Source organism: Typha angustifolia, chromosome 11, assembly GCF_048772165.1.
Source record: "Typha angustifolia cultivar Huaian chromosome 11, ASM4877216v1, whole genome shotgun sequence".
In the NCBI taxonomy this organism is placed as follows: domain Eukaryota; kingdom Viridiplantae; phylum Streptophyta; class Magnoliopsida; order Poales; family Typhaceae; genus Typha; species Typha angustifolia.
In genome coordinates, this window is record NC_133249.1 from 13,531,320 (window position 1) to 13,552,296 (window position 20,977).

Genomic DNA, 20,977 nt, shown 5'->3' on the forward strand with positions numbered 1-20,977 from the left:
AGGTGAGGATTACTAATTTGCAAGCACATAGTATTCTCAAATTAGTTCCTTGTCTAATTAAAGCAAACCGGACTCGTTTATAGTAAGTGTATTGAGTAGTTTATTGAGAAAATATAGAATAGTGTTGGATGCTCAGGGTGCAGGTAGTCAGATAGCACAGGTGATAAACGAAGGTTAGCTTTATATTATCCAACTTAATTGACTTGGAACCCAAAGGATCTCCGCTCAATCTATAGCACTTGAATCATGGCCCATAACTCCACGGTCCGGGAACGGCCCATAGCACTCTCTTACAAGTAAAATGTAGTACTGGACTAATTGGTGCATCAGATATTTATAAGGATTAATTACATTTTAATCCTCTTAACTATTTAAAATTATCAAATGGGTCTTTCCATCAGTTTAGAAATTTTTCACACGTTTAGCGCATGACCTTATAAGTGACTAAAATACTCTCTTCAACTTCTTGTTTTCTTCTTCCTTCTCTTCTTTCTTATTTTTCTCCCAAACTTTAAACTTATATATAAAACTCATCACCACGATCATCACTATTAATCCTTCTAATTCTCTTCTCCTCTCTTTCCCAAACTCTAAATGCAGATATAAATCTCACGAATCACCACCATAATAAACATGTGTCATGGGGGTATAACAGCTATTTTATAACTTTTGCTAATAATGCTAGGGTTCTGGTGATTTTTTTTTATTTAAAGAAAAAGGAAACTATATAGAGAGTTACATCTAGCTCCTCAGGTGGATCAAACCAAAAATTGTTGTTTTTCTTTTTCTTTTTCTTTTTTTTTTTTTTTTTTTTTGAAGGAAGGTCCGTAGACAAAGTTACGTGTAGTGCTAGGATACTGATGCAGTCCTGCATCAAATTGTTGATTGTCCAGTCAAGCTTAGTTTGAAGCTTGTTAGTAGCTTTCACCACCGAGTCATTGAAGAGCCAGGCCGTTCCACTAGGGCATCTTCTACGTATCCAAAAAGGTTGTTGCTGCAGTGACGAAGAAAGGAACATTTTGCCATGTAAAGGGTCGTAGGAAAATGTCATAAAAGCATTCCTAAGCTCCGAACGAGTCACCCATCTATGCTACATCCACCTAACACAGAAGGTGTTCCTCCTCACACAAAGGTAAGCTTCTAGTAGGCTCGGTATGCATGGCCAGGATGTTATATCCTGCATCGTCATTCGACGAAGAGGGTAGGCAGACCGCCTTTGCTGCTAGTGAAGCGAAATATTCTGAGTGAGCTGGAGAGTTCTTGAAGATTAGGTTGTTTCTGATTTTCCAATTAGCCCAGAGATTAGATATTCCTAAGCCTGCATGACCTGACATTACTCGTTTGCTTTTACCGGCTCGAGCAGTGCAGTTGTTAACCTCGTGCCCAAGGATGGGCAGGGGTCGTCATCGCCGTTCGTGGAGGTTGAGTTAGAGCACCAGAAGAGCCGAACTCGGTCGAAACCAAAGGATCTCAACTCGGTCTAGAATGAGCGACTTGTCTTCTTAGTTTTCGTCCCGGATGACTTGACTTACCGGGCCATTGATGTCGGCGTCTACAACGAGTGAGTGCCCGGCCCGGGCAGGAGGAACTTTTTGGGGAAGGTGAGGATCTAGGCGGCAGGCATCTCGGCACCCGGAGAGGAGGCCGTGTCCCAGTTGTTCACTCTTGAGAAGCGAAGCCTCTTCTCCCACATCCGAGGAGAGATCATCCTTAGATCTACCGCGCCACTGGCGACATGAGTCATAGTGATCAGAGAGTCGCCAAGACTAAGGAGCGATGGCCGGAGAAGAAGAAGCAAACACCGCGTGCGGCGACGGCGGTCCACTCGATGAAGGAAGCCGCAGCCTCTCGCTCGGCCTGTGGAGCATTCGGCTCCTGTGGAGTCCATCAAACCAGTTGTGCTCACAGCGGGGACGGCTCTGGGGTCCGAGTCTTATTGCTACTCTGGCATCATTCCAGGCATCAGCAGCGAGGGGCAAGACTTCGCGCTTAAGGAGATGCGTCGAAGCCTCGGCGGCGCCCCTGCTAATAGAGACAAGGGGAGCGCGACTTACGACCTGATGGAGCAGATTTACTAATTGTACATCCGCGTGGTCCGCGCACGTGACCTCCTCAGCTACCCACACGGAGGTGAAGCTGGGGAACTACCGGGGAGTGACCCGATCCGCCTCATCACCCCACTGGGACCAGGTGTTCACCTTCTCTAAGGACAGCATCCAGTCCTTCATCGTCGAGATCTTCGTGAAGGAGCGCGACGGCGATGACTTCCTTGGGCATCTGGCGTTCGATCTCACCGAGGTCTCGAAGCAGGTCCCACCGGATAGCACGTTGGCCCCACAGTGGTACAGGTTAGAAGACCGGAAGGGGGAGGACATGGTCTCTGTCTAGTTCGGGACCCAAGCAGACGAAGCTTTCACCGAGGCGTGCCATTCCAAGGCGATCGGAGTCCATGGCGAGGGGCTGGGATCCATAAAGTCTAAGGTCTACGTCGCGCCCAAGCTGTGGTACCTATGCGTGTTGATCATCAAGGCCCAGGACCTCATCCTGGTGGAGAAAACCGCTGCCTCAATGGGCAGATGCCCAGATCTCTTTGCTAAGGCTCAAGTCGAGAGCCAGATGCTCGGAACCCGAACCGCTCCTATCCAGCACCCGAACTGTGGCCCCTCGAGCCCGTTCTGGAACGAGGACCTCATGATGCCCGTGGTCGCAGAGGGTTCGACGATTTATTGACGGTCACGATTGAGGACCCGGTGGGACCCGATTGGGACGACGTCCTCGGCCGTCTCGTGATCCTGATTTCTACGGTTGAGCGGCGGTGGGACGACAAGCAGGTGGCGTCTCGCTGGTTCCCCCTCGACTGGACCCAGATGGGCCCGGTTCGACAAACCGGTTCGGGAGCCGGGTCCACCTACAACTTAGCCTCTACGGTGGCTATCACGTGCTGGACGAGTCGACCATGCACAGCAGCGACCTGCGTTCGACAGCGAAGCAGCTGCGGATCCCGCACGTGGGGGTCCTCGAACTCGGCATCCTTGGAGCCACCGGTCTAATGCCCGTAAAGGCCCGGGAGGGCAAGGGCGGGATCACCAACTCCTTCTGCATAGCCAAGTACGGGCAGAAGTGGATCCGGACCCGCACCGTGGTCAAGTTTACCTCCCCACGCTGGAACGAGCAGTACACGTGGGAGGTCTTCGACCCCTCCACCGTCATCACTGTCGTCGTCTTCGACAACTGCCACGTGGACAAGGCCTCCCCGCCTACTGCCGCCGGCACCGTCCGCGACACCCGGATCGGGAAGGTCCGGATCCGGCTGTCTACTATCGAGTCGGATCGGGTCAACACCCACGCGTACCCTTTATTGATGCTGCGCAGCTGCACCCGTCCGGGGTTAAGAAGATGGGAAAGCTCCACTTGGCCGTCAGCTTCGCCAACACTGGCAACATCCTTCACGCCTACTTTCGACAGTTGCTGCCGAAGATGCACTACGTGGAACGCCTCCTCGTCCGCCAAGTGGAGAACCTTCGGTTCCAGGCCACCAACGTGGTCGCATCCCGGCTTGGCAGCGCCAAGCCGCCGTTGGGCCGGGAAGTGGTCGAGTACATGCTCGACCACGGCTCCCACTTATGGAGAGGTTCCAGGCGCTGCTGCGCTGGAGGGATGCGAGGGCGATGCTGCTCTTCCTCAGCGTCTGCCTCCTGGCAACCGTCGTGTTGTACGCCGTGCCGTTGAAGGTGGTGGTGGGAGGGCTGGGGGTTTATGCGCTGCGACCGCCGAGATTTAGGAGCCGGATGCCGTCGCCGCTCATGAGCTTCTTTAGGAGGCTGCCCACCAAGGCGGATAGCTTGCTATGATGTATTTTGTGACTTTGGCTTCCCTGGTGTTGTTTAGTAATTTTCGTTGACGATTAGAAGCTTTGGGGCTTAGACGGTTAGTACTTGCAGGGTCTAGGGGATTGGAAAATGGTACCATTGGTAGGTTAATTTATGTCGATGTTGATTGTGTAGGCAGTTCATCTTGTATTAATGAATGTTATTTGTACTTGTTCTAAGTTGTTTGTAAGAAGATTAGATAAAAATTATATTTAGCACTCGCATGTCACGCAGTTATTACAGTTTACCTTCTAAATTTCTGAGCTATCCAATTAAAATTTTATATTTAAAACTTAATTCACTATATTTTGTATGGGTTACATACTTACATAATAATAATAATAATAATAATAATAATAATAATAATAATAATAATAATAAAACTATAGAAATTTTTAGACAGCATTTTGATCGCATTAGGTAAGAATAGCTTATGAGCGTACGGCCGAATTTTTAGATAGCATTTTGTTGGCATTAGGTAAGAATAGCTTTTGAGCCTATGGCCGGATTGTGCTTTCAAATCAAATGATGAAAACTATTACCCTCAAATCAAATCCATAAAATGGCACACGAAAATAGTAGTAGGAAAATCGAACATATTACATATGACAACAGTCAAGAGTAGATTGAACAATGCAGAGGCTATGAATTGAAGCAGCCCATGTACTTGCTGAAAAGAACAAGTCCACCGTTTCCTCCTCCGCCCAATGGAGGCGCCACCAGCAACAATGGGAGGAGAAGATGTGCATCAGCGGAGGGCATCATCGTCGAAGGTGTCGGAGCCGGAGGAAGTAAATCAGTCCGCAGCGGGTCAAAGAAATCCTAAGGAGGCCACCAGAACCTGGGCTTCAGTAGCGGCGAGGAGCAAGTCAGCCCGCCGGAAACCGGGAGCAATACCGGCAGAGATCCTGGCAAAACTACGCGACCAGCTGGAGGACAGTGTGGTGATCGACCCTGAGGTGCTGGAGACATGCCGGAACAGATGGAAACTAGCACTCTTCGGTAGATTCCTGGGCAAGGGCCTACCGCTGGCTTGGATGAAATCTATGCTAGCAAAACTTTGGACAGGGATAGAAGGTTTCTCAGTCTCCGACATGGAAGAGGGATATTATGTATTTAGATTCGAGAAAGCCGAGGACTTGGATCATGTGCTGATAAATGGACCATGGACAGTCCAAGGACAAGTTCTTAACCTCATCCCATGGCGAAATAACTTCCGGCCGTCCCCGGAGGCTTTCACGACAGCATCGGTTTGGATACAGCTGCACAATCTACCGCAGGAATACTGGGAACTGGAGGCACTCATTCCAGTAGCAGCATTCTTTGGCAGACCGTTACGAGTGGATGAAACAACCCTAGACCACTCCAGAAGCCGTTTCGCTCGGGTGTGCATCGAGGTAGACCTCAACAAACCTCTGAAAACAGCGGTATGGCTCGGACAAAAGGAAGAAAGGGTTGATCAAAGAGTGCAGTATGAAAGCCTCCCCAAATTCTACTTCGCGTGCGGGAGGATCGGGCATAAGGCTGAAGAGTGCGGCTTCACGGCTATAGCGCAAGGGAAGGAGACGCCGGTGACTAAAGACGGCGAGGGAGGAAGTGAACAGCGAAGTACTAACCCAAACCGGAAAAAGGACGGCAAGGAGGAGGACAGCGGATATTATGGACCTTGGTGCACCGTCCAAAGGAAGCCGAGATGGCAGGCTACCCAGAGAGGAAAACAACCCAGTTACGCATACCGTACCCCGGTAGGGGATGGGAAAGATCAGGAACCCATGGGTAAGAAGAAAGAAGGGGAGAAAAAGCCAGGAGATCCGTATCAATTCCCACAGGGTTCCATGGGCCACGGCAAGGAAAGAAGGGCAGGCCAGCAAGGAGATGTCCATCAGCAGGCCAGAAACAGAAGAAAACCGGAAGCTGGTCTAGGCACAGGAAGACGTCCCCGTCGACTGCAAGAGTACCATGCAGACCATGCGTACGTAGAGAAGATGAAGCCGGGGGCAGAGGCGCAGCAAGGAGAAGGAAGAGCAAGGAAGGGTGCCTCGTACCAGAGGCCATGCACGTCAGGTGGAGTAGAAATAAAAAATCAATCGGCGGGGCCCACGTCAAGTACGAAAGTCAGTGATGAGAAGCAGAAGGAAGTACGGGTGGACGAGCCAGAAGGCGACACCGATGGTGAACAATTAATGCCAGACGTGAGGGTATCGGATGGCAGAGAACACAACCCGCCCGGTGTAGGGGAGGCAAGAGGAAGAACTGCTATGGTCCAAGGGATAACTGTCTTGTTGGGCTCAGGAGTCCAGAGGGCACAACGGTCTGCCTACGTCAAAACAAAGAAAAGTGCTGGCGGTGAGCGGTGGAACACCAGCGACTATCCGGCTCAATTCGTCCAAGAAGGACTGGTCGCAACGGGCTTCACCCCGACCGCAAGGAAACAAACTAAACCACCGGGGAATCACGGTGAAACGGTGGCCAGAGTTAAGAGGTGTCTACTATTGGAAGACCGGGAGGCGGATAGTAAGGAAGGAGATGCCAGATACCTGCAGCTTGCCCTGGTGGCAAACAAAGTTAATGAAACTCCCGGGGATGTGGAAATGGAGACGGAGCTGGAAGAGGAGAATACCAACAGAGGCGGATATGACATACCCACCTCTAAGAGAGGCCGGTTGCACTGACAGGCTGCCGGCCAGCTAGCCCTTAAGGTTTAACAATGTTAAAAACCTTAGTGTGGAACTGCAGAGGTGCCCGCAAGAAAAAGGCACTAGACCGTTGTAGAGTCATGATCCGGGACCATAACCTGGAAATGCTGGCCTTGCTAGAAACGCACACCAGCTGGTTGGAGGCGGAGCAGGTGGCGAAGAAGATTGGAAGAGGATGGGCGTGGTTCGCTATCCCCGCGCAAGGCAGGTCGGGCGACATCCTGATCCTGTGGAAGAAGGAGCTAGGCTGGGTGGACGTGGCTACCGTATCAAGATATGCAGCTCACCTGACCATAACCCTAACGTCGGGACGATCCTGGATTTGGACCATCGTTTATGCCAGCACCCTTCTTGAAGGCCAAAAAGAACTCTGGGAGGAGCTGAAGAACATTGCCTGTCTAGACAAGCCGTGGGCGATCATTGGTGACTTCAACGCCTTCCTGTCCCGCCAGGAGAAGCGGAGCAGTGCTGAAGTCACGCTAGGGCCGAAGGCAAAGGCTTTTGCGAAGTTTGTAGACGAGACGGGGCTGTGCGACTTAGGGTTTGAAGGCATCCCTTTCACTTGGTGCAACAACCAGCAAGGATCCCGACGTATCTGGATCCGGCTTGACAGAGCCCTAGGCAACACGGAATGGGTAAGCGAACACCCAGACTGCAAAGTTCAGCACCTGGATAGGGGTGCCTCGGACCATGCCCCGCTGCTCCTCAAGGTTCCGGCAGCCATGGAAAGGATCAAGCGACCATTCCGGTTCGAGCTCCTCTGGATGGAGTATGAGGAGTGCCAGAACATTGTAAAGGAAACCTGGGCGAGGCACGCCGGAGGCAATCCAATGCATGCATTCTCCCACCGGCTGAGTGTTTTGAGAAAAACCCTAAGCACCTGGAACCGTGAGGCGGTCGGAAGTGTGGAAAGGCGGCTATCGGACACAAATACCAAGCTGGCAGACCTAGAAGAGCTAGATGCCAACGGCTAGCTACCGGAGGAGGCCATGCAGAGGATGAGAAGCTTATATAACTGCAAAATAGCCCTGAACAGACAACTTAATATCAAATGGTTGCAAAGATCTCGGCTTAGGTGGACGGAGGACGGAGGACGGGGATCGAAACACCAAATTCTTTCATATCTCGGCAACAATCAGAAGAAAGCGTAACAAGATCTCTGGCATCCTGGACGGCGAGGATAGATGGGTGCAGGCGCCGGAGGAAGTGAACCAAATCTTTACGTCCTTCTACCAAAGCCTATGGGCGGAAGTGGATGTGCCTGACGGTAGGAGATCTGAATGGCCCTCCCTACCCGAAATCTCGAGCGAGGAAGCGGTGGCCCTAGAGTTGCCAGTGACGGAGGAGGAGATCAAGGAAGCGGTCTGGAGCCTGCCGAGAGGCAAGGCCCCGGGCCCGGACGGGATGCAAGCGGAAGTCTACACTCAGTACTGGGACACCATGGGCGGTGGTCTCTGCCAGGCAGTAGGTCATTTCTTCAGCAGTGCAAGAATGTCGCAAGCTTGGGGTGACACCTTCATAACCCTGATCCCGAAGAAGGAGCTCCCAATGAAGGTGGCGGACTTCAGACCCATTGCACTATGCAATGTCATCTACAAAGTAATAGCAAAGATCATGGTAAGCCGCCTAAAGAAGCTGCTGGCCAACATCATCGGCCCGGAGCAAGCGGCTTTCGTGGCAGGCCGAAGTATCGAGGATAATACGCTGGCAGCTCAGGAGGTGGCTCACTCAATGGTGACCAACAAGGGAGGAAACCCTATTATGATGATCAAAATGGATATGGAGAAGGCGTATGATCGGGTTAGCTGGCAGGCGGTGACCGGCATGCTGCAACGGATGGGTTTCCCCCCTCGGTGGTGCAACTGGGTGCAGGCGTGTATTGCTTCCCCAAGGTTCGCCTTGCTGATCAACGGGTGTCCGACTAAATGGATCACGCCCCGGAGCGGCCTGAGACAAGGAGATCCGCTATCTCCCTACCTCTTCATCATCATCACGCAAGTTCTATCGAGGATCATTAACGAGAAGGTAGATCGAGGCCTGCTGAGCGGCTATCAGGTCGGAGATGTGCACCTGTCCCACCTGCTCTATGCAGATGACCTGCTACTCATGGCGGAAGCTTCTGCGACTAATGCCAGCAGCATTCTAGATAGCCTGAGCCGGTATGAACTCATCACCAATCAGAGGGTAAACTACAGCAAATCGGAGCTGTATCTGCCAAGCAGGATCGGGGCCGATGAAGGCAGACAGCTTAGCGTCCAACTAGGCTTGCAGGTGGCAGGCATGCCATTCAAATACCTAGGGGTGCTTATCTCAGGACGGAGAGTGAAGGTGAAGGAGCAGCAGGAGCTGGTGGAGCGAATCGGCAAGCGGCTAGCTGGCTGGAAAGGGTCGCTCCTTTCTCAAGCAGGCAAGCTAACCCTGATCAACGCTGCGCTGCTTGCGATCCCGGCTTACTGGCTGGGAAGCACGTGGGTGCCGGACGGGGTTCTGGAGGAGATAACCAAAAAAGCTCGAAACTTTCTGTGGAAGAATAACGATGGCCACGGCCTTCACCTGATGAACTGGGAACAGGTGACTACGGCGAAGCGGCAGGGCGGACTGGGTGTCCATCATCTAAAAGAGGCTCGAACCGCGCATTCGGGCAAGCTGGTTTTCAAAATGTTAAACAGGGAGCCGGCGCCTTGGATCAGAATCATGCAGGCTAAGTATGGGATGCTGCACCCGTGGATGATCACGAAGAGCAAAAATCCATCCTGGATGTGGAGGGCGCTAACAAAAACCGCCAAGCAGCTCAGATTGGGCTGCAGAGTTCTGATAGGGAACGGTCGAAATACGAGCGCCGCTTACGACCCCTGGCTGCACGAGATCCCGTGGTGCAGGCAGCCGAGGGAATGGGCGAATGCAGTCATGGAAGAAAATCTGCGCGTGGTGGATATCACCAACGGCAGGCAATGGACTACAGCGAGACTAACTAGGGAGGCCGGAGCTGAGATGGCTTACAAAATAGCAACTTTCCCCATGGGTGCCCCCACCAGTGAGGACAGATGGATCTGGTGGCCGCACCCAAGGGGAACCCCAACGGTTAAAGCCATCTACTACTCTCTTCTTCCTCAGAGTGACCACCTATGGGAAGGCTGGAGAAACCTCTGGCGGCTTCCGGTCGCCCCGCGGATCAGAGTCTTTTGCTGGAAACTTATGTGGGGTAGGCTCCCAATGAGTGCTTACCTCCACTATATCCATGTGGGTGCCGAGGAACGATGCGCAATGTGCGGGTTGTTTCCTGAAACGACCGACCATCTCATGTTTACGTGTAGATACAGTCGAGAGGTGTGGGAGCTACTGCGTTCCAGTGAAGGGGTGGAGACAGCGTTGATAGACCAAGACTGGATCACGAGAGAGTGGTGTACAACCAAAGAGAATGATCGCAGGATCAAAGGGAAGATTGCCTGCACGCTGTGGGCTCTATGGAAAAGTAGAAACGAAGTGGTGTTTGGCCGGAAGAGGAGGGCGGAGCTAGCAGTGGTCCGATCTGCCGTCGCGATGGCGGAGGAGTATGGGCTCAAGACAAAAGAGAAGACGGGGAAGACAAGGATGAGGAGGAAGAGATGGGAACCACCGGACCTGGGCTGGACTAAAGCCAACACCGACGGATCTTTCAAGCCCGGTGCATACCAAGGAGGTGCAGCGACAATTCTCCGAAATGCTGAAGGGGAGCTAGTCCAGGCGGCATGGGAGCCGTGCCCGGGCGACTCGGCGTTGCAAACCGAGCTCTGGGCCATCAGAATGGCCCTGCAAGTGGCGAGCAGAGAAAGCAGTTTGGTGATAGAAACGGACTGCTCGGAGGCCATCAGATGCATGCAGCAGGTGGACCACTGTCCATGGCGAGTCCGCAATCTGGCGCAGGAGTGCACGGAGCTAGCAAAAGAATTTGTGGAAGTCAGGCTTGCCTACGTAGGGAGGGAAGCCAATGCAGTGGCAGACTGGGCAGCAGCGAAGGCGAGGGTGGCCTCTGGCTACTGCTACGCAGAGCGGCTAAGCCAGGTTCCATCTGAGCTTTGTAATCTTCTAACTGTCGACGCGGCAACGTCTCGACCGTCTATTAATATATAGCTGGTCACAGCTCTTTGGCTTTCAAAAAAAAAAAAAAGCCCATGTACTTGCTCATATAATTATAAGAACAGTCCAGAAATCCCTACAAAAATCAATGCTGAGTGACAGTGGCAGCAGTGTTTGAGGAACAATGATGCGGAGTATACTTTAGTTTAAATCCGGTATTAGATTAATTGGGATAGTATTTAATCTCTAAAAAAACTGGCCTACATTTAGTATTTTTAATAAACATTTACCATATAAATGAGTTAAGTAAATTCTAACTATAAAATAATCTTAATATCCTTAAGTAAATTTTTTTATGTTAAAAATAAAAATAAAAGGGGAACCAAATTTTAAAGTAAAATAAAGGGTATGTTGGGTACTTTAAAATTTTATTTCAAAAGTATTTCACTTAATTTTGTTAATATTTGTTTGGTAGGGTATAACTACTAATAAAAGAAAAATGCAAGGGGTTTTAAATAAAACTCCCCAACAAAAAATTATCGCTGCAAAATGGCAGTCCTGCAAATTAAAACAAAAGCATGGCAGATCGTGTATTGCTCCTTGTTCTCTTGCGCGGACTGAGAAGCATCAGAAGCACAGGCGCTGACCGAGCTCGTCCACTTTGGCCTGCAGGATTCAAGAAGCGCCACCAACGGATTACTGTGCAACTCACCCCGCCCTCGCCGTGGGCTTTCCCGGAGTTGAACAGCTGCTGGGTGTTCGATCCTTCTTCACCATCTGTGCTCCCAGAGAGGAGGCCCGTGTGGAATTTTTTATTTTTTTATGCCACTATAATGCATTAGATTGCACCGGAGTTTTAGGAGGAAGAAATAAGGTATCATCTTATTCATTGATATTTGACAGTGGCTTGGTTGCTATAACCCACGAAGCTCTTAAATTATATTTATATAAAAGAAAAGCAGGACGAGAAAAAGGAAAAATTCTACAACAACACTATTCCAACACATCTCGGAAACCACATACATGCAAACATCTAATGCAACACCTACCATAAATCCAATAACGAGCACTAACCACTAAGCAACAAGAATTAAGAGAGCATGGAAATCTAGAAGAAGGGAACAACAACAAATCCATGGCGACCTGGGGAAATGATTAAAAAAAAATCTTCACACAGCTCTAGATTCTGGAATCCAGTTGGAGGATGGTGTTGAGGTTCATGGGGTTCATGTACTCGGTTGATCCGTTCATGAACTGGGCCACGATGTACCGGTTGGCTCTCTCCGTCGGGTGGAAGGCGTCCCAGAAGACGTACGCGTCCCGGTTGGCGCACACGTTGGAGAGCATCGTGCACAGCCCAATCCCATTGTAAGGCCCTTGGCCGCAGCATGCAATCTTTGAGGTCACAAATCCTGCAGTCCATTGCCCAGTTAGCCGTTGTTCTTTTGGTTTTGTTTTCGTTAACCGGTCACGAGTCATAAACTAAGCAAAGGAATTAGCTCTTCCTAATATTTAAATCGGATAACTAAGTCAAATCATGGTCCCTAAAAATATAGAACTAAACTAAACTATTGGGCTACAGTAGGTTTTTTTTCCTAATGCAAACTATTTATGAAGCAACTTTTTTTTTTTTTTTTTTCGTTTTGGCCAAGTATTTTTTTCTTAAATGATGAAATTAATGAGACTGTGGTTAGGTAGTTGAAAGCGCGGAATCCCAGTAGGACTTAATTGTTTATGGAGCATCATAAATTCTTACTTTTCTTATAATGCTTTCTGAAATGACAATTAAAGATGAAAAGTACACTGTGTGACCGAATGGTGTAATAAATTTGTGGTCCCTAAAATCTAGGGTTTGGTCTTTAGATCTGTACACTAAGTTTTTCAGATAATATACATATAAATATGAAATTAAACATATATATATACATAAATGAACCTTTGAAAGGATACAGAAGCAAATTTTGTGTAATACTTATACGGTGGGTAGCAAAATCTGTGAACTCACCATATCTAAATATGAGGGAAGAGAAAAGAAAAAGAAAAAGAAAATAAAAGAAGAAAAATAATTTTCTCTCTTCCTGTTTGTTTGTTCGGATGCTACTGGGGAAAAGGAAACCGCTAAATTTTCTTCTTCTTTTCTCTCTTTGCTTTTCACTTCTGGTAGAAAACGAAAAGATTATTAGGGACCCTTTTTTCCCCTCTATTTTTTCATCCTAATCTAAAAGTTATATTGAAACATGAGAATGATATTTCTCTCAACCAATTTTCTCTTCTTTTCTCGCACACTCTCTCCATCAAAATAGGATGTAAAACTATTAGTGTCTGGAAGTACATTTTTCACAAACGGCAAAAGTTTTTAGTTTAAATGTATGCATGCAAAACATCATGAGCAAACTCTTACCATAATCTTCGGGTCTAGTAATGAAGTCCATGTGCATCTTGAAGGCATTGACTGCAATGAAGACATCAGAACCAAGTTCTCCGTTGAGCTCACCCAACATCTGGACCATCTGCGGATTGAACAAGTCCGCAGCTCGCATTAGCTCAGGGTCACACTGTCCGTTCCTACTTCTCAATGCCAGCTCCGCCGGCACGCAACCAAGCGGCCCAGTCCCGGTGACGAGGACTCGACGAGCTCCAAGTTCATAAAGGCTCTACATTGCCACAAAATTATCCAAAAGAAAAGAAATTGGTAATAAGCTTTACAATAAGTAAAGAAATGTTTAAGATCAGTACCTATGTCCTCATTAATGCATGCAATATGATGAGATCTTATCACGTGGCATAGGGTGCATGGATCCTAATAAATGGGTATTAAATTCTACCTATCATTGAATAATCGTGTTGATAGGAAGTGGGCCAGGGTGCATTTATTTCAAAGTAATGCTTCAAGGAATTTGGACTACTACTACTAGCTCTTAATTCTTCTGCATGACAACTGCGTGAGTTCGGAGCTGGGGTAGTGAACATACTGCGAGGATCTTCTTGTATTCCACCATCAAATAGCGGACGTAGTCAGGCAACGCGAACTCCCGTGATCGAACCGAGTAGGGCACCAAGTAGTAGTTGTTAACGAAGTCGTTGCCCCCGAGGGTGACCAGAACGAGTGCACTGTTTACGAGGCGCGTCGCTTGGTCTGCACCTATGAGGGAGCTCAGCCGCTGTTGGTACTGCGCGAAGTAGGACAGCTGCCCTCTGATCCTTATTATGTTAACCTACAAAAAGGAGTAATGTTATTAGAACTAGTTCTTGGTACGTCTGCTGGCTATGTCTGGTGTTTGATTTAGTGCTCACAAACTGGATCCCGGTGTCGTTGAGGATTCCGATGCCGGCCGAAGCGAAGTTTGCACCGACGAGTAGTTTCTCGCCGTCGAGCTCGGGGCTCAGGTATGGCAATGTGGGCTCAGCTCCGAGGTGTTCACCTGAGATAACTTGAACTCGTTAGTCTCAGTGCCTACTTAGTTAACCAAAAAACTTAAAGCTGTTAGATAAGAGAGCGACGAGTGCTGGTACTACACACTTAACTGATAATGTCAGGAATGTTGAGTCCATTGGAAAAGCGGCCAGTGGCTCTGTGAGTTGGGTAGTCTATGCCATAAGGGGGTGCATCGGCGCGAGCCGTCGTAGCCAAGTAGTTGTTGTTGCCATTGTCCACAAGCGAATCTCCGAAGACGAAAAAGGCGCGAGCTGCGTCGGAAACCGGAAGTGCTGCAAAAGCCGCTAAGGCAACGAATAAAGGGAAGAAGAGAACCCAAGAAGAAGCCATCGTTATAGTAGAAGGAGGCTGATGAAGAGAGCTTGGAGAGGTTGGCTATGGACAATGGAAGGCCCTAGAGTGGTGCTTTATATAATGTTTTATTGTGACAATGCATTCTTTCTTTCTTTTTTTACACCTATATTGAAGGGCCATAAAGAAGAGACTCTGGACCACAGGAAGCTTTTTACTAGTCCTATAGCCTGCTGCTCTCCTTTCTTTCCTTCAATGTGGTTGGTGAAGGCCCTTTGATCCCCTTAATCTGGAGCTCATGTGTCTGTTCCTTGACAACGAAGAGGTTAGCCAACATTTATTATGTATTGCTGTGTCTTCTGGACCTTACTATAGGTTCCTTTTTCAAATTTAAAATTGGTATATTGCAAACTAGGACTTAATGTTGTCCCCTGAGCTTGATAACAATGCTCAAATCATGATGATAATGACACTGGAGAATATAAATCTCCATGCCATTGAAACCTTACGTCAATACCGATAGCGACTTTTGAGATTCTAATTCATATCATATAGTACTTAACGAGAATTATAAGGTAGTTGGATTCTATACAAAAATTGCAACATGCTACATCCTGCATAAGTTTTGTTCGTTTTAGTAGTAGTAGCAACGAAAAGAGAAGTTGACCAACTTCAGAACTGAAAGTAACAACTGAACTCCTGGCGAAAATTGCACAATCCGTAAGGTAGATGAACAAACCTAGACGATCTGAGATCTTGACAGTACTAAGCTTTCTTTCCATAATTTTTGTGCCATTTCGATCTAGATCCAATCTTCCAATCCGAAGAGCTGAGAGTAATTGTGTAACATTATAGCAATGGTTATTGTAATAGGGGAAAGACAGCTCAACCAACCTACACCACTCCAGAGGCAACACACAAGGTTCGGGATATTACCAACTCCATCCCCATTAATGAAATGCGTCAGAGAAGGAAATGCCAGAGGCTAAAATCTCATTTCCATGTGAATGTGTAAATGAGTGGGCCTAAATGTCGCAAGTAGAGTCATCTGAATTCAACTTGAGGAATGCTTGCCACTTTCATCTTGTGTTGAAAAATTTGTACCTTGAAGTTTTGAAGCTTCCCGCAATGCTTCTGCTACCGCAACTACAAACAACTACTTCTACTACCATTAAAAGCTGCTGGAATTAGCTGTCATCACCACCACGGCTCACAAAACTACTACTGAAGTAATGATCATGAGGACATAGCTATTAGATGGAGAGAGAGAGAGAGAGAACGCTACCCGAAAAAAACTTCTTTCCTGGAAGTGAAGAAAGTGCTTAGAGCTCTTGTACTTACAATTATTCACACCCAACTTAATCCGCCAGAGTAAAATGAGATTGTACCTTAATTTTCAGGCTATTAAATTCTTATGTTTCCTTGGCAGGACAAAAGGAAAATTTTCTTAAGGCAGAATTAAGCCGAAATGCATTTATCTTATGAAATAGTTCCAGACATTTTATGACCTCTTTTAAGCATCAGATGACATAGAAAATCTTACAAAAACTTTGTTTCGAGATGTGCTTTAGGAATTGTGGCATGTCAGTTGAATTTCCAGCATATAGTGGCCAGCAAATATGATTGAATCATGCGTTGTCGTCAGGTAGTAATTGAACCACACTTAAATGCAAAATTTCTTTCTAGTCTCGTGTACAATGGTTGTAAAAAAAAGGTAATGAATCATGATCATGAACAGCCTTCATTGCTGAGAGTGATGGAAGAATCCAACCAAGGTCTCATGTAGAAAGCAGAGCACATGATATCCATTAATGCTCTGTTTCAGTTAGAAATCCTTATGACATCTCTGTTTCAGTTAGAAATCCTTATGACAGCCTTCTTTACTTTCTGAAGGTTATCTGTACACTCTAGGATAGCTCCATAGATCAGGTCTTAAAAGTAGTTTGTTTGCATTACCTCTTACAATAGGCATACTAATAAATTTAGGAAACGATTAAGAAAGATCATGTAACTAAGTTTTTCCTGTCGAAGATCACAGTGTTAAAGAGATGGTTGTTGTTTATTAACTGCAACTAGTGAGTAGACAGGTTATGCAACTGGCAACTTTTGCGTATTAAATGACAACCTAAGAAGTGGTTGACTGTGTTCAGAAGGAAAATAGTGAAGGGTGCAAAAAGGGGGTAAAAATAGGGGTCCTCTTCCATTTTGTACTATTAACTGTTAAGGACCTATATATTCTAATTTCTAGCCAACTAAACACTCGTCTGATTTCATAACCCTCACAAAGTTTTTAATTTTGGCGTCGCATATCTTTTGTTATCGTCAATGTGCATGAACACTCTCTCTCTCTCTCTTTGAATGTTGTCATCCAGACCTTGCAAATGAGCCTCAAATAAACGAAAACTAAAGTCTAAATGTTATGCTACTATGATTTAGTGGTCTCCATTTAAAGTTTACAACTTATTATCCTTGAACTGACATTCTGAATCTCCAAATCCTTTTTCCAGTACATATTTTAAATCCAATTTAATTACAAGTACCAGTGACACTATAATGATCACTATTCTACCGATAGAAAGATGCCATCCAGTGGATAATGAAAGTGTAGCTGTATAGTTTTAAAGACAGAAGCATAAGATTTGAGAAACAGAAGCTGCAGCGCTCCCTCATTACCTCATATGATCCCAACTACTTCCTGTTCTTCATTCAATAGTCATAAGTGCACCGCCTAGCTGTATAGGAGACTTGTTGCTGATATTTTATCAGTTTTTATTTGGCTGTTAAACTTATAAGGTTCTTTGTCGCTTGTATACATAGTCTAATTGCATTGGCAAAGTAAAATAACTTCTCGACACTTTTTCTAAGGGGAAAAATAGTCTCTGGACTCTGATGCTGTAACAAAGTACTAACTGGGACATTCTCTTACGACCATAAAAACTTTATCGATACAAGTGCTTCTATCACTGGAGTCTCAGATTCTCATTCTGAATGTATTATGAGTTATACTCTGAAGTAGAGCTGTAAGAGGAACTTGTTGGAATGAATACTACTTATATCAGAATTCATGACTGTAACAATGATTAATATTAGATTTAAAAACTAGTTTAACTGCAAGTTAACTTCCACATAAATATGGAAACAAGAAATAATTAGGGAGACGACTTATGCAATATTCTGACAACCCAATTAATCACTATTGCTCTATTAACTAGACAGAGATAATTAAATGACAAATGATTCAATAAAAACTATTAATTTTTCTCTGCTAATCGAAGGGTTGAGATTAAATGATACTAAATGAAATTAACTGGAAGTATCAGTCATATAAATTGAAAGTATCAATCACTTTTCTAAATTATAAGGATAAATTAGTCATATTTTATTTCTCTCTCTTAACTATATATTTTTGTTATAAATAATAAAAAAAAATAGTAGAAGTTAACACTACTATTATTAAGGAAATGGTTATAAGGATAAGCAATACGAAAATACTTAAACTCTAATTATTTTATCAATTAATCTAGTCATATATGTAAAATGTCTTATATACCCTTTAATTTATCAATAGAAAATTTTATTTTTAATAACTAATTGGTTAGTATCGAATCATTTCTCTAATCAAATATCTTGGGAAATATCTTATCATTCAACATTCAAAATTTACCACCCATATTTAGCTCATAAACATTCATTCAGTTATATGTTTTGGCCAGAGCATGATCAAAATTTATTGGTCAAATAAATTCTAGTTATTCAAATTCTCTTTTTTATCTTGAGAAAATATTTATACTTAAGACACTGATTACCTCCAACTTCCAAGATGCCGTTTCAACTTTATTCAGAACTTAATTCATTCATAATAGTATAATAGTCCGAGGAGTGCAGCTTGGGTGTGAGAAAGTGTTCTAGAATTGGTTCTGAACACTTTTTCCCCAAAATTATGATGTTTATGTTGATGCCAATTGCAGGCTATCAATGTTGTTCTAGTATAGCTGTCAGATTCATCGACATGCTTGTTTGCCATCAAGAAGATACATTTTATCATAACTATCTTGCTATAAAAATATTCCTTCATCTCTTAGTTCTTACCGTATTGTTCTGAGTCTTTCAGACTGAATTCTGACACACACAGATTAAGAATCTGAATCCATTTTGGATTCATTAGGCATTGTCATTCTATATACACCTCAGTGCTAGTTCCATATGTAAATTCCAATGTAAAATAATGCTTTTCACTCTCTCTCTCTCTCTCTCTCTCTCATACTAGGATTGGCTTCACACTGAAATAATTAATGATTCAATAATGCATATTGTGACCCTTGACATTGGATTTGGATATACAACAGCATCCTCAACTGGCTATCAATTTTCTTTTCAATTACTAGAACTTTTATTGGCATGAATCTTAAATATAAAATATAAAAACAATCATACTCTAACAGCTTAAATTTTTGAGTAATTAATAAGTTAGCATAGTATTAAAGCCAATCAAAATGTTAATCTCATCTATCAATTTAAATATAAAATTAACCAGTACTAATTTAAATCAAGTTTGATCCATCAAAATATCTCGGCCTCAAAGTGAAAGATATTGTTAAATATAAAATATAAAATTATATTTGTCTAACAATTTAGAGCGGTCGGTGAGTTAACAATGAAATTATATTTCTTGTCATGATTTTTGTGTTCATATTATTCCACTTCTTGTATGTCTTTGTCATAGCTGTTAATTTAGCTAAATTGGATTGGACACAAATTAGGAAGTACAGTTACTTATGCCTGTCAAATAACAAGTATATAGTTGTGCATTTGTAGATACTTTCACCACCATGGGAAGCCCATATGATCATTCCATCATATCAATCATTTCGACATCCTAAAAATGATGGTTTAACTGTCTCCATGATGATGTTTGGTGGGATTAGCGTATCAAAATATTAAGGCATAGGATCAAGAAATTAATTTGACAGCTAGTTGTAATCCATAATTTTTTTTTCTACTTACGTTGTGTAGAAGAAGGTTAGAAATGGCATATAGTACTCCAAGCAATGTTGTTGTATGTGTTTGGTTGGAGAGAATGATCTTTCGAGCATTAATATAGACATCATCTGATTTGGAATAGAGTGCATGTGAAAATTTAGATCTCAGGCTATATTTCAACCACCGTTCGCTCTTGTTTTTATAGAATAATAGATTTAGAAGTGCAAAATACTAGTAGCATATGAAAGTCTTATTCTCTCTAACCAAGTAATTAACGTTCTCTTCTCTTGTAATAACATAGATGTTTTTGCTTTCTTTCTTTCTTTCTTTTTTAGTGTTATTAAAGGTGGCCACCCTCTCAAATAAATGGTCGTCTCAAGAGCATTGCTGGTGCATGTTAATGTATCGATAAGCACATTCAACGGTTTTGATTACGTTCGCTCAAATCTTACAATCTTTAATATTTTTTTAATGGACTTTGACATGCTTAGACATTGAATCTAAACTCTCTCAAGAAACAGAAACAAGATATAGCGTCACAATAATGCATTCTATCCCATTCCATTATTTGTTCGAACCACTTTTGTGGGTCATTGGTAGGACCTCAACAATGCTAGTGGTTGGACTTAGTATGGATAATATTCTAGGAAATATTAAGATTTTTATTTTTCACAACATGCCTGGCTAGCCAAGGAGCTCATTATCTACTGAAAAACAAGGAACTAATTGGTCATTTTCTTTTAGTAGAGATCAACTGATGAGGACAGAGCAACTGAGCAAAGGAGTTGGTAATCTTTCACAATTTTCATGGCCCCAAGCACAGCTTTGCTAGCTATTATGTTAATACTTAAATTACTACCAGTTGCATGGTTTTCTACAACAAGAAGTTCATTTGACTTTACAAGGTGTAAAATATAATACATGATTTAATTGTTCATGGATTAGGTGCTTCACACAATTCTTATGGCGCCATTAATGTTTTCTTGTCTATCTGCTCATTCTTTCCATAACTTCCTACCTAGCAATTATAATAATATTATTATATGGGAAAATGCATTAAAAATCCTATAATACATCTTGAGTGATAGATTTGTAAACTGATCTATATATTATACTTTTACTCTCCACTGATACCACTACACTTTTTATCTAAGAAAAAAGAAGAGAGTAGCAAAAATTTAATGGTATTTATAATGAAATTGATGCCATTGTGACTTTAATCATTTGAGTATTATATTATTGAGTATATCATATCGGACTAACGATGAGCTTACACGTGCTAATAGGACCAATGCAAGTCATCTGAAAGAAAAAAAAATGACTGTTGACATTTGAAGGAGGGGACCCCTGGAGAATATCCCTCATCTTGAAGGTGATCAAGGAATTTATTTGCATGCTGTTAGCCTGTTACTGTTTCAGTGGCTGCGTCAAGTCGCTGGGACAGAGCACGACATCTGCTGTCGTTCTGTGCCCAACTACCGCTACGATCAAGATTTAAATCCCACCCACGGTGGTTAGCCTGTCCATGAGCCATCACGGCCGTCCATTCTGCTCTTAAGTATCTGTGTAATTATGTGGCAGTCGATGGACAATCGTAGCCGAGCGTATCACGGCCGTCGGATAGGCTGGCCTTTTCTTTCCTCTCCCGT

The 20,977-nt window shown here is 44.6% G+C and overlaps 1 protein-coding gene and 1 pseudogene across 1 annotated transcript; one reads left to right on the top strand and one right to left on the bottom strand.

The window, feature by feature from the left end:
• The first annotated feature begins 1,158 nt into the window (after positions 1–1,158).
• On the top strand, positions 1,159–3,851 carry LOC140770629 (multiple C2 domain and transmembrane region protein 10-like; annotated as a pseudogene).
• A 7,681-nt stretch (positions 3,852–11,532) lies between these two features.
• LOC140769609 (GDSL esterase/lipase At5g33370-like) lies at positions 11,533–14,461 on the bottom strand. The gene is made up of 5 exons (XM_073110372.1): positions 14,147–14,461; positions 13,916–14,043; positions 13,594–13,836; positions 13,023–13,275; positions 11,533–12,033 (listed from the first exon to the last, which is right to left on the bottom strand). Exons 1-5 carry the CDS (start codon positions 14,385–14,387, stop codon positions 11,801–11,803), a joined length of 1,098 nt encoding a protein of 365 aa, XP_072966473.1. The 5' UTR covers positions 14,388–14,461; the 3' UTR covers positions 11,533–11,800.
• Positions 14,462–20,977: the final 6,516 nt, after the last annotated feature.

Coding starts and splice junctions, on each gene's coding strand:
- LOC140769609 (XM_073110372.1), bottom strand. CDS start 14,387: ATGGCTTCTTCTTGGGTTCTCTTCTTCCCTTTATTCGTTGCCTTAGCG. Junction 14,044..14,146: donor CAACATTCCTGACATTATCA/GTTAAGTGTGTA, acceptor AAGTTATCTCAG/GTGAACACCTCGGAGCTGAG. Junction 13,837..13,915: donor ACGACACCGGGATCCAGTTT/GTGAGCACTAAA, acceptor TCCTTTTTGTAG/GTTAACATAATAAGGATCAG.